At 46.7% G+C, this 12,405-nt stretch overlaps 1 protein-coding gene across 2 annotated transcripts in view; it reads left to right on the forward strand.

Moving 5' to 3' along the window:
• Nucleotides 1-8,720: 8,720 nt before the first annotated feature.
• MAPK1 (mitogen-activated protein kinase 1) overlaps nt 8,721-12,405 on the forward strand; it is a 34,294-nt gene continuing 30,609 nt past the window's right edge. For both annotated transcript variants that reach the window (XM_083590462.1, XM_083590463.1), the window contains exon 1: nt 8,721-9,202. In XM_083590462.1, the coding sequence (XP_083446588.1) occupies nt 9,060-9,202 (143 nt within the window). In that variant the 5' untranslated portion in view covers nt 8,721-9,059. The remainder of the gene's footprint in view (nt 9,203-12,405) is intronic.

Consider the following 12,405-nt stretch of genomic DNA (forward strand, 5'->3'; position numbering starts at 1 on the left):
TCATCAGTGTCTGGAAGCCCAGAGGCTCCCTGCACCCACCTTAGAAGAATGGCTGCATGGGTTGTTATCATAGCTGTCACAGATTTGAAAATAAGGAACCAGCAGCCTCGAAAATAAGGGATCAGCAGCCAAAATAAGGGATTTTCCAAGCACAGGTATGTTCAACTTCTGAGCCCCTCCGAGCCAAAGGCAGAAAGCCCAGCCAGCAGCCAAACGAAGCCTCAAGCGGTGGTTCCCACAGCGCAGCAACCCGGCAAAGGGGATGCAGCAAGGAAAACCACCGTCACCTCTCTGCTGGGAAGCGCTGAGCAAAGGCGAGTCCCCAGGCAACGCGGCCGATTTGATCGGCACAAGGCATGCAAGCTCCACCCCCCAGTCGTTCTTAGACTCCTTATTGGGTGAGCAACGCAGCCAAGCAACACAGTTGGAGCCTCCCTCCTCCCTGGCCGGCGGGGGGGGGGGGAGGAGCTGCTTCCTTTGAAACCCAGGAAATTTAAGGGACATCATCAATAAGGGACCAGCAGCGGGACACGGTGCTGGGATAAGGGAGTTTCCTGCCAAATAAGGGATGGTTGACAGCTATGGTTGTTATTGTTGTTGCTTTTTCATGCCGCTAGCTCTGCATTTTGGTGCTTGAAATTGAAAAAAGGTGTTGTGTTACATGGTGAGTTTTGCAAAACATCCCATCTTCTATCACTCCACCTGCCTAGGACAGAGGGAGAGGTGACAGCATATCTCCCTCCTAGGGATGTAGTTGAAAATTGATTCAGTTCAGCTTTAAAGGTGAACCTATCTAATTTCTGAAACAACGTGTCAACCAAAACTCTGCCATCCTTTGAAATTTGCACTTCTCTGAATTTTGCAATGCAGTTCTACGGCCAAACCGCATATGCTGGCATTACAAGTGTTCGTGCAGACTGCAAATATTAGTGACAATGACAAAAAAAATGTATTATATTAGAAGGAAATGCTTTGCAGAAATGTGTATATTAGACAAACTGTACATAGAAATTTGCACAAAAATGCTGGTGAATTTTCACACCCTTTAAAAAAAATATAGATCACAATCTGATGTGGAAATGTGGGTAACCAAACTTAAGAATGGGAAAACGAACTGAAATAAACCAAAACTGACAAATTTGCCTATCTCCATCCCCCCCATTGACTCAACTGGAACTAACTGCCACCTTGACTTCTCCACAAACTGCCTCCATTTTATTTTATTTATTTGTTTATTGAATTTATATACCGCCCTATACCTGCAGGTCTCAGGGCGGCTTACAGAATAAAATCAAAATATAAAACCACAAAATCCATAATCAAAATAAAAAACAACAACCCAATAACCCACACACACACGAACCCCCCCCCCCAGATTTTAAAAGGGTATAGGATGTCAATCAAATCAACTAAAGGCCTGGTTAAAAAGGAACCTTTTTGCCTGGCGCCTAAAAGTGTGTAATGAAGGCGCCAGGCGAACTTCCCTGGGGAGAGCATTCCACAGACAGGGAGCCACTGCAGAGAAGGCCCCGTTCTCGTGTTGCCACCCTCCAGATCTCTTGAGGAGGAGGCACATGAAGAAGGGCCTCAGAAGATGATCTCGGGGTTTGTGTAGGTTCATATGGAAAGAGGCGGTCCTTGAGGTATTGCGGTCCTGAGCCACCCTGAACTCCATCCCAAGGAAGGCCTACTTGGCTCCAAATTTGCCATCATTTTGACGCCATTTTGTTTTCCCGGGCATTTGGGCATCAATGATTACTTATTTTGAACCTTTGACAAGGGATGGGATTTGTCAAGCAATGATGAGCAGCTAAGAAGAAGATGGGATTCTAGACCAGTCCATTACCTGCCATACTGGCTATTTGCAAAGCTTGCAGTCTGATATGATATACAGTTACTCCTCTTATCTCATTCATTGCATGTTTACATCTGAAGGCAACCCTGTATTGGGAAATTTTTAATGTCTAATGTTTTACCATTTTTTATGTGCTGTAAGTCGCCCAGAGTGGCTGGGGAAACCCAGCCAGATAGGCGGAATATAAATAATAAAATTCTTATTCTTATTCTTACATCAAGCCTCTAGAACCAGCAATTCCTAGCCTTTCATTCCCAGGCAAATTTGGGCTGTAGCACCCACCATAGCATAGTCCATGTGCAAGAATGATGGGGATTTTAGTCAGGAACATCTTGAGTGCCAGAGGTTCCCATCCCTGCACCATGGCTTAGACTAGACCAGTGGTTCTCAACCTGTGGGTCCCCAGATGTTGTTGGACTACAACTCCCATCATCCATGGCTAGCAAGGCCAGAGCTCAGGGATGATGGGAGTTGTAGTCCAACAACATCTGGGGACCCACATGTTGAGAACCGCTGGACTAGACAATGCTCTTAACTGTTTGTTTTTGCTTTTTACAGATCTACTGTTCCCATGCTACTCTACCCACAGACACTGGGGCAGTGAGATTAATACCCATGTCACCCAAATGTAGCAAAAAATACCCATTTTATTCACCTGTGCCTGTTTAAGGTTCCCAGAGACTTTGGGTACAAGGTAAAGAAACCAAACATAGTTGCAACTGCTGTCATACAGCTGGTGGGTTTTTTTATTTTTGCAAGAAAGTTTTTACCTGTTTGCTTTGTCTTTGTGGTGCTACCTACAAACTCTCAAAAAAGAAGTATCGCTGTGGAAGGAGCATGGTGACACCACTTTGAGCTGCTGTCTGAAGACTGGAATTGCTCCTAGTGTATTTGCTTTTCAAAGCCACTAAGAAGAAACCCCACTTTCTGATCCAAAACAAGAGACTTTGATCTTTGCTCTGATTTGTTTTCAAAAATGTTAAGTATTGAACCACTGCACACAGAATGGTAGCTATTGATGTGACCTGAAAGGATCGTGCTTTGAGCCTTCTGGCAAAGAGGGGAAAGGCAAGGTAGGGATTATCAAAGCAGAATGGTCAATAAACTTTTTCCTCTTTCTGAAAAATAAAATCATCCCCCTGTCAAGTGTTCAAAGCTTTTGAAATAAAATACAGTCAAAACAAAACAATTTATGCCACATTATAAATGTCTATGCTAGTATTGAAACTTCTTCCAGGGAACGGCAAAGATATTAATGGGGTAACTGTGTTAAATACAAATGCAAGAGTTGCCAAGTAAATTAGAAGAATCAGGAATGTTTGTTTATAACTGGAATATTGTTCTATGCTGGAATTTGCAAAACAATCCGGATAGGCAAAGAGCGATGAGATCCTTATAGACTGGAACATAATATTGTTGATGAGCTTCAAGGGCTTTAGTAATTTTCATGATGTGATCTAAATAGACTCTTGTTTGCTGTGAAAAATCAAAATCTTGTGTGTGAAATTTTTTTATTGTACTTTGTTTCTACACTTTATTGTCGATAAGCAAAACACGTAGTCTAATGGCATCTTATTAACACTGATGCGTGTGGCCCCTTTATCTTCAGCACATCTCAACTTTTCATAAAAATGTCAGAGATACCACCTCCTCTGTTTCGTGGCCTTCCGACACCTCTTTATATTAACTTTTGTGTGTGTTTGTGTGTCAGCTGAGAATAACCTTTCATATATCTGATGAAGAAGGCTGTAATCCAGAAAAACATAGGCTGCAATAAATCTGAGCCTTCGCTTAAGGACATTGGTGACATCATCTGTGGCCAAACCTTATAATTTCCACACCCAGCAACCTCATGCACCTCTGTTCTGTCATCTGCATTGGCTTCCACACATTTTTTTAGTGTTGTTTTCATTCCTGAATGCAAACCAAGACCTAGGTGAGGAACCGTGACTCTCTAAAAAATTAAGGTGCAACATGCCTTTGCAGGGGTAGTCAACTCTCCATATATCATTGGCTTCCACTTCCCCTGGATCCTAGCCAGCATGATAAACTGTCAGGGGTGATAGGATGTCCATCAAAATCTAGAGAACCACAGATTGCCCACCACAGCCATTGGAGACTGCTTCCCACATTAGAAAACCATTGGAAAATTTTAACACATCTGACGAAACGTATAAAATTATGCATTGTGCATTCAGGAAGCTTTTTCTCCTCCCAAATACTAGCCCTCAGGGTCATCAGTGAAGATGAATGTTGGAAGATTCAGGATAGGCCAAAGAAGGTTTCTTCACACAACTATGGAACGGTGCTCCCAGCAGATGTAGCCTTGGATGGCTTTGAAAGAAAATAAGACAAATTCATGGAGGGCAGAGCTTTCCATGTCTACCAGCCATGATGGCTATGTTCTACCACTGCTGTTGCAGGCAGTATGCCTCAGAATCGCAAGTGGGGAGAATGGTGGTTGCGTTCATGCCCCACTTGTAGGCTTCCCAGAGACGTGTGGTTGGCCAACGCAATACTGTAAATGTGTTTCTATCCAACGTAGCGGGACGCGGGTGGCGCTGTGGGTTAAACCACAGAGCCTAGGACTTGCCGATTAGAAGGTCGGTGGTTCGAATCCCTGCAACGGGGTGAGCTCCCGTTGCTCGGTCCCTGCTCCTGCCAACCTAGCAGTTCAAAAGCACATCAAAGTGCAAGTAGTTAAATAGGTACCGCTCCGGCGGGAAGGTAAATGGCATTTCCGTGCGCTGCTCTGGTTCGCCAGAAGCAGCTTAGTCATGCTGGCCACATGACCTGGAAGCTGTAGGTCGGCTCCAATAAAGCGAGATGAGCACTGCAACCCCAGAGTCGGTCACAACTGGACCTAATGGTCAGGGGTCCCTTTACCTTTACCTTACCCAACGTAGCACCAAGTTAAATACACCGGGGCGTATATTTGCACAAGAGAGTGCACAAGCAAGTTGCCTGTAACTTTGTTGCACAATAGATGGTGTAGTTGGTTGCACAGTGAGTTTCTGCAAGCACAACTGCTGAGTTTGGGTTCCTCTGTTGCGCAACATTAAAGCTCACCAGTCCGTTAGCGCAAACTCTAGCAGCTTTTGGACTGTAGTCCATTACTCTCTACTGGTTTGAGGGTGTAGGGTGTTGCTTATGTCGCCTGTGACTTTCCAGATGAGGTGGTCTATAAATGAAAGTAACACAAGATGATGACTTGTTGCTGCAGTCCTGCAGGTGCTTCGATGCATGTAAGACCCATTCACTTCTATGGGGCCTACAAGGGCTGAATGATAAGCAGGACCGCAGTTTTTGCCATCTGTTCCTCCCCCTCAACGTGAAAGCTGCTCCGATTATGTAATAAGAGGATGAAAAATATTTTTGTACCAAGTAACATTGTCATCTGTGATCTCTCTCTCCCCCTCCCCTTCATGTTCCTGACCAATTTTAAAAAAAGAAATCGCTGGGGGGGGGGGACCTGTTTCATGCTGTTCTACTCTGTCGCGTTGGGAAACTGTTAGAGCAAACAGGTGCTTGGGGTGGCTAGATTTACACTTAGCGAGTTTATCTCTCTCTGAATTGCTGGTCTTTTAGACTACGTTTTACTTATTTTCTATTTCATTAACTTGTGTTTTTCAGACCACCCCTCAGGGCCAAAACAGACCTCTTAAAAGCGATTTATAACATAAAATCTGCAGCAGATTGCACCTGTACTCAAAGAACTGCAATAGCTGCCAGTTTGCTCCTGGGGGGAGTTAGTGGTGTTACTATTGGTCTATACAGCCTTCTCCACCCTGGAATCATCAGCCAAAAAATACTGAGGCTGTTGTCAAGTTAGTTTAAGAAGAGGGAGAGGTATTTTGCTAGAGGAAACTGGTAGCTAATGTGTTTTCATGATACACAAATGTTGTAGGAGACATCATCTCAGAAGAGGCTATCTTCCTAGCTTCCTGAGCCTCTTGGGCTTGCCGATCGTATGGTTGGCAGATTGAATCCGTGTGATGGGGTGAGCTCCCATGGCTTTGTCCCAGCTCCTGCCAACGTAGCATTTTGAAAGCATACCAGTGTGAGTAGATAAATAGGTACCGCTACAGCAGGAAGGTCAATGGTGTTTGGGTGCGCTCTGGCACTCGTCACAGAGTCCCGTTGTGCCAGAAGCTGTTTAGTTATCCTGGCCACAAGTCCCAGAAAACTGTCTGCAGATGAATGCCGGCTCCCACTGCCTGAAGCGAGATGAGCGCCGCACCCCATAGTCCAGTGATGGCCAAACTGGGCCCTCCAGTTCCCATCATTCCTGACCACTGGACCTGTTAGCTAGGGATGATGGGAGTTGTAGTCCAAAAACAGCTGGAGGGCCAAGTTTGACCATCACTGCCATAGTCAATTTCATCTACACTTAACCATCCAAGGGTCTTTTACCTTTTATCTTTACTGTCTTTTTTAATATGCTGCTTGCTGATTTGGAAGTTTCTCTGTGAAAACCATGTAGCTATCTCTTTGTAATGGCTGTACAACAAAGCACTGGATATAAAGAGCTGAATGTGCGCAGAGTTATGAGCTGTGGATTTACACACTTAATTTTTGTGATCTGATTGCTAAAATGACAAGGGAACAGCATTATCCATACCATCAGTATCTGTTTTTGCACTGGAGTTGTCAGTATGGTGCTCTCCAGATGATTTCAGACTCCAGCTCCCTTCAGCCCCAGCTAGGGTGGTCAGTGGCCAGGGAAGATGGGACTTGCTGTACAAAACAGCTAGAGGACAGCAGGCTTGCAATGCCTGGAATAAGAACCAGTGTAGTGCCATGAATAGTGTTTTGACTATGACCTGGAAGACCAGGGTTCAAATCTCCACTCGGCCACGAAGCTCACTGGGTGCCGTAAATTCTGATGGGGTGGTGAATTTGACGCATGTCTCAGATCTGTGCTGCTAATAAGAGTTTTCGTCTTTTCCTTTAGCTGAAATGTTTTCCTTAATAAAGCTGAATAAACAGTTGCTGTAACCTCAGGCTTACAATCTTAAAAGGCACCACAAAAGGGAAAAAGGAGCCTGTCAGAGCAAGGGGGGGGGGGCAAGAAACCAGATCTTAGTTACAATGTTGTTATAAGGACCAGCTGGAATAGAAAGAATTCAAGGAGAGCACAAAAGTGGCTGGTCTCTCAGCGGAGTGGCACACATTTCATAGCACAGCTGCACCATGAGGCAGTGCTAGCATGTTCTCTTTTTTTTACCATGCAATATGCGAGCTTCGATGCAAGCTGTAATTAGCTGGTGGAATTGATGCCATATAAAAAGCAGGAAGATCAACGCTTCACATACAGGCTTTTGTACCACTGCAGTGCCTTCAAGCACGGGGTCTGTTTTTTTACAGCATTCTTGCAGGCATGGATATGAGCTGTGGTTATTAGAGCATTGATTTGAGACAACTGGCAGTAATTTTTTAATAAAAAAATAAAGATGCTATACCTTTTTTAAGCCAAAGGGCCACAAATTCATGACACTTTTTTGGCTTTGCTGTTGGAAACTGTACGTCCCATGCTGAGTGCTGGGAATCACAGATGGGCAGAGTGCTGTTGCACTCAGGTCCTGTTTGCAGGCTTCCCACAGGCATCTGGCTCGCCCCTGGCCTGATCCTGCAGCCTCATGTTCTTATGTTTTTGCAATGAATTTTCACATGTGCACAGAAGCATGCTATGATTTGACAGTGGATTTGGCAGGGTCCCATGTATTGAAACGTGGGTTTCAATACATGGGACGCGGGTGGCGCTGTGGTCTAAACCACAGAGCCTAAGACTTGCTGATCAGAAGGCCGGCGGTTCGAATCCTCGTGACTGGGTGAGCTCCCATCGCTCGGTCCCGGCTCCTGCCAACCTAGCAGTTCAAAAGCACGTCAAAGTGCAAGTAGATAAATAGGTACCGCTCTGGCGGGAAGGTAAACGGCGTTTCTGTGTGCTGCTCTGGTTCGCCAGAAGTGGCTTAGTCATGCTGGCCACATGACCCGGAAGCTGTACGCTGGCTCCCTCAGCCAGTAAAGTGAGATGAGCGCGCAACCCCAGAGTCGGCCACGACTGGACCTAATGGTCAGGGGTCCCTTTACCTTTACTTATGTATTGAAAAACAAATCACGAGCATTCCTGCAGCTCTAATGGATCCGTAATAGATTTAAATAAGGCAGTCCATATGCCAAGATGTCGGCTGTAGTTTAGACAATGGATGCTTGGGGTTTGCCAGTGGCTGTTACTTTAATCGGGCCATCAAGGATCTATTAAAATCCTCCCCACCCCCACGTGTGGATCAAATCCGCTTAGCTACCCGAAGAAAAACTTTAGGAATATGGCTCCACGGTTTTTAGGAAGCATAAGCTTTAATTTAAAACTACTTTGCCACGTGCATTTTTCCATCCCAGTTTACTCAGAAGCAAGCCCTAGCGCAGTACAGTTTACCCTCTCAGGCAGGTATGCATGAGACTGCAGCCGTCTCAGAGTGAGAACCCACCTTAACCGCGAATCGGAACAGGAGCCTGCTTAAAAGGCTGCAGGGGAGCAATCACGTGACCCACAGCTTTCTTCCCTCCCCCGCCTCCTCTGCGGCTCTGAAGTTACCGCAGTCCCCGCAGAGGCCACGCCTCGCCCGCCAGAGACCACGCCCTCCCCAGGCTTCTCTCAAGCCCGTGCGGCCAAAGCCACGCCCCTTTCGCGGCGGCGGCGGCGGCTTGCTGCGGCTCGTCCCCTTAAGCGTCCCGCCCACCTCCAAACCCCGCCCAGTTCGCCTCGGCGCGAGAGGCGACGGGCGAGGAAGCCACGCCCCCTCCGTTCCCTTTTGCAGCTTATATAGGTTTGGAGCAGGCCCCGCCCACCTCCCCTCAGCTGCGCCGCCCCATTTTCCTCGCCGGCCGTTGCGCGCGCTCTCTCTCTCTCTCAGTGTCGCGTGCGCGCGCGCCACCTAAGCCCCGCCCCGTTTCCCTCAGCGGCTCCTCAGAGAGCGGCTGGCGGTTTGTGTGGCGGCGCCGGCGGGCCGGTCCTTCTTGTGTGCCTCTCGCTCTCTTTCTCCTCCACACACAGACACGGCCTGCCGGGCAAAGGGAGGGTGGAGTCCAGCCCCTTGTCGCCTTTCCTCTCCTCTTCCCTCCCTCTCATTTCCCCCTCCTTCTTCACCCCCACTCCCCTCCTCTTCCTCCTCCTCCTCCTCCTCCCCTCACGGACAACAACATGGCGGCGGTGTCGGGGGCAGCGGCGGGCAGCTGTGCCAGCCTCGCCGGGGGCCCGGAGATGGTGCGAGGGCAGATCTTCGACGTGGGGCCTCGCTACACCAACCTCTCCTACATCGGGGAAGGAGCTTACGGGATGGTCTGGTAAGAAGGCGCTAATTCTCTCCTCTTGCTTTCACTTCTCTCTCCCCCCCCCCTTCACCCTTTGCTGTTGCTGCTGAATTTCCCCCTCAGCATTATTATTATTTTAATGCAAGAAAGCGCCCTTGGCTTACGGGCTTAAGGGCGCTGCGCACTAGCGCTGCAACGAGGCACCTTCCCTTCCCTTCCTTCGGAATGAAAGCATGCATGGGATAGAGATCGGGGCCGAGAGGTTGCACAGCCCCGACGCCTGCAGTGCCATTCTGCGCGTGTTTTACTCGGAAGTAAGCCCGGGGAGTGAGTACCCAAGGGCAAGAAAGGGAAACAGGACCGCAGCCTTATGTATGGGAGAGAGAGGGGGGGGACCCTTTCCTGTTTTTTCTGGCTCAGTATAAGGTACAGCTTGCAGTGCGATCCAAGAGAATAAAAAACGCTTGCACACCGACCTGTTAGTCGTTGGGTTTTCCTTCTCACTTTCCTCTGCCTCCCAGTTTTTCAGAGGCTCCTGCGCCCTGCAAAGATGCCTTGCTGCAGCCCATCCACAGTGTCACTTCTTCGCTGAAATCCTGTTGTGTGTGTATGTACAGCACCTGCAGTGAGCATTGGTGCACGGTATTTAGATTGTGTTGGGCTCCTTAGGGAGGCAGTGTCTGTTGGGAAAGCAAAATAGTATAAGTAGATGAGCCTTGCTCAGAGGTAAGTGTAAATTTACAAAGTGCAGCTCTTCAACTCAAGCTTGTGCACGTTTACTTTACAAGCAAATAGCAGTGACTTCAGTGGACTACCCCCAGGTAAATGTGCACAGAATTGTATATGCAAAGGGCTGGATTTCTTTTTTAAACCACCTCTTCTCTGCCAAACCATTCAATCAATAAGAGCATTGGAAGCTGCTTTATAACCGAGTCAGATCTATTGTCCATCTAGCTCATTACTGTCTACACAAGGGGTCAGCAACCTTTTTCAGCCATGGGCCGATCCACTGTCCCTCAGACCTTGTAGGGGGCTGGACTATTTTTGTGGGGGTGGTGGTGGAAATGAACAAATTCCTATGCCCCACAAATAACCTAGAGATGCATTTTAAATAAAAGCACACATTCTACGCATGTAAAAACACCAGGCAGGCCCCACAAATAACCCAGAGGTGCATTTTAAATAAAATAACACATTCTACTCATGTAAAAACACGCTCATTCCCGGGCCGTCTGCGGGCCAGATTGAGAAGGTGATTGGGCCGCATCCAGCCCCCGGGCTTTAGGTTGCCTACCCCTGGTCTACACAGACTGGCAGTTACTCTCCAGGATTTCAGACAAGGGTTTCTCCCAGCTTTACCTGGACTCCAGGAGATGCTGAGGATTGAACTGTGGGGACCTTCTGCATGCAAAGTAGGTGCTTTTATCATTGAGCTATGGCTGTTCCCTGTGTTTTCTGTTGAGCAATGTGGTTGTTGTAGGTAATAGGGTAGTATATAAATTCAAATTATTATTTATTGTAGTTTGTAACATTCATGAGTCACCTCTCCTTGGCCAACAGCACCCTAGGTAATTTATACTGATAAAAACAATATAAATATAAAATGTAAAGCCAAGAGCTCAATAATTATATCACTGTGAACATGAAACAAAACGATAGTGTTTGTGTGTTGTGGCTTAGCTGATATATTTGACTTGACTGTATATGTAGTGTGGGAGCTTTCTGGGAGGGCATGGGATGCCTCTAGAAGCTAGGAAGCTACCTGATCTCTCATTGCTGAAAGAGTAAAAGCAAGGTGACATCTTTTCCCCAGTTTATTTTGTCTTAGGGAAAAGTGAGAGAAGAGATCCTTGGTTGGATTTAATTAGCATTAATAACTTGTGGTGGGTTGCCACTGACAGTATGCTGTCATGAGCAAGAAGAGATGGAGATGCAAGTGGAAGATCAAAAATTGGGAGGAAATGATGGATCAAATGCCATCATTTGTCACATTTAGTTGGTACTTATAGGAAGTATGAAGAAAACAATTTGCTGTTGCATGTGTATTGTGCTGGTTAACTCACATCCTCATATATCTGTCAAAATATGGATATGAGACCGGTAATGGCTGCCTTCTCCGAGTAAGGAGAAGGGAGCTCCGCTGTAAACGGGTCGTCCGCTACGGCGAAGCGGAGACCCATTCAGGAAAACCACAGGTGGCAGAAGCCTGTGGTCTCGGGACCCGGCGGGCGCCAGAAGCAGCCCCCAAAACGCTGAAGGGACCCCGTAAGGGGCTCCGGATCGCGGAGGGGGTAGCGGCGCTGTGGGTCGTTGCGCAAACAGCGAAGTGAAGCCGCGTTGCTGTTGCCGGTCAGCGCTGTCCTTTCTTCCTGCAACTTTTCTGAACTTTGGAAACTACAACCCGTGAGTAAATTTGGACATTGAAAACTTTCTGAAACTTTTGTCAACTTTCTGAAACTTTTTGAGAACCTTATGAAACTTTTAAAACTTTTTTAAAAAAAGTTGAAATCTGGCTGAAAACGGAGTGAGGATAAGCAGGAAGCCCATCTCCCGCTATACTGAACTTTAAGCAAAGAGCAGGAGGAGTGGAGACAAAAAGTTATGCGTTAACCAAATGCTGGCACCCTGTTAAAGCAGTTTTCTGAGTGAAAGACTTTGAGCTATTGACTTTTGCTGGTCATATTCGGGGTGCATTGATATCCTTCTTCTGTGGCACCAGTGGATTATAAAATAAATAAGAATCTCTGGTGCTGGAGCTGCCTGGATGAGCACCAGTTTGCAACTTTGGATACATTGAATTCAGGTTTTGAAACATTCTGAGTTGGAACTGGATACTTTGAAACTGTTGCAGTCAAGGCACTGTAAGAAACACTGTTTTGCTTTAAGTTTTACTCTGCTAAAAATAATACATTGTGGAGGCGATAGACATGGATTTAAATTTATAAGTTTAACTTGGATTTGATCTTTTCCCTGAAGACGTATTAAGCTCCCTCTAGAGGATTTTGGACTTACAGCAGTGACTTTGTTTTACTTTCCCTTTCCCGGCCTCTGTTTGACTATTGTATCTGGGACTCTGCTTTCTCATGGGAACAACTTGGATTGACCTTGGATTACAGATAACTTTGGAATGAGTGGCGCAAGGAGAAGAGGAAGGACTAAACAAACAACTCTAACTTTATCTGCAGCCTCACAGCGTAGATCTTCTGTGCCGGCCTTGCCTTCCACTTTGCCTCCAG

The sequence above is a fragment of the Podarcis filfolensis genome (assembly GCF_964270895.1).
Source record: "Podarcis filfolensis genome assembly, chromosome: 16".
In the NCBI taxonomy this organism is placed as follows: Eukaryota; Metazoa; Chordata; class Lepidosauria; order Squamata; family Lacertidae; genus Podarcis; species Podarcis filfolensis.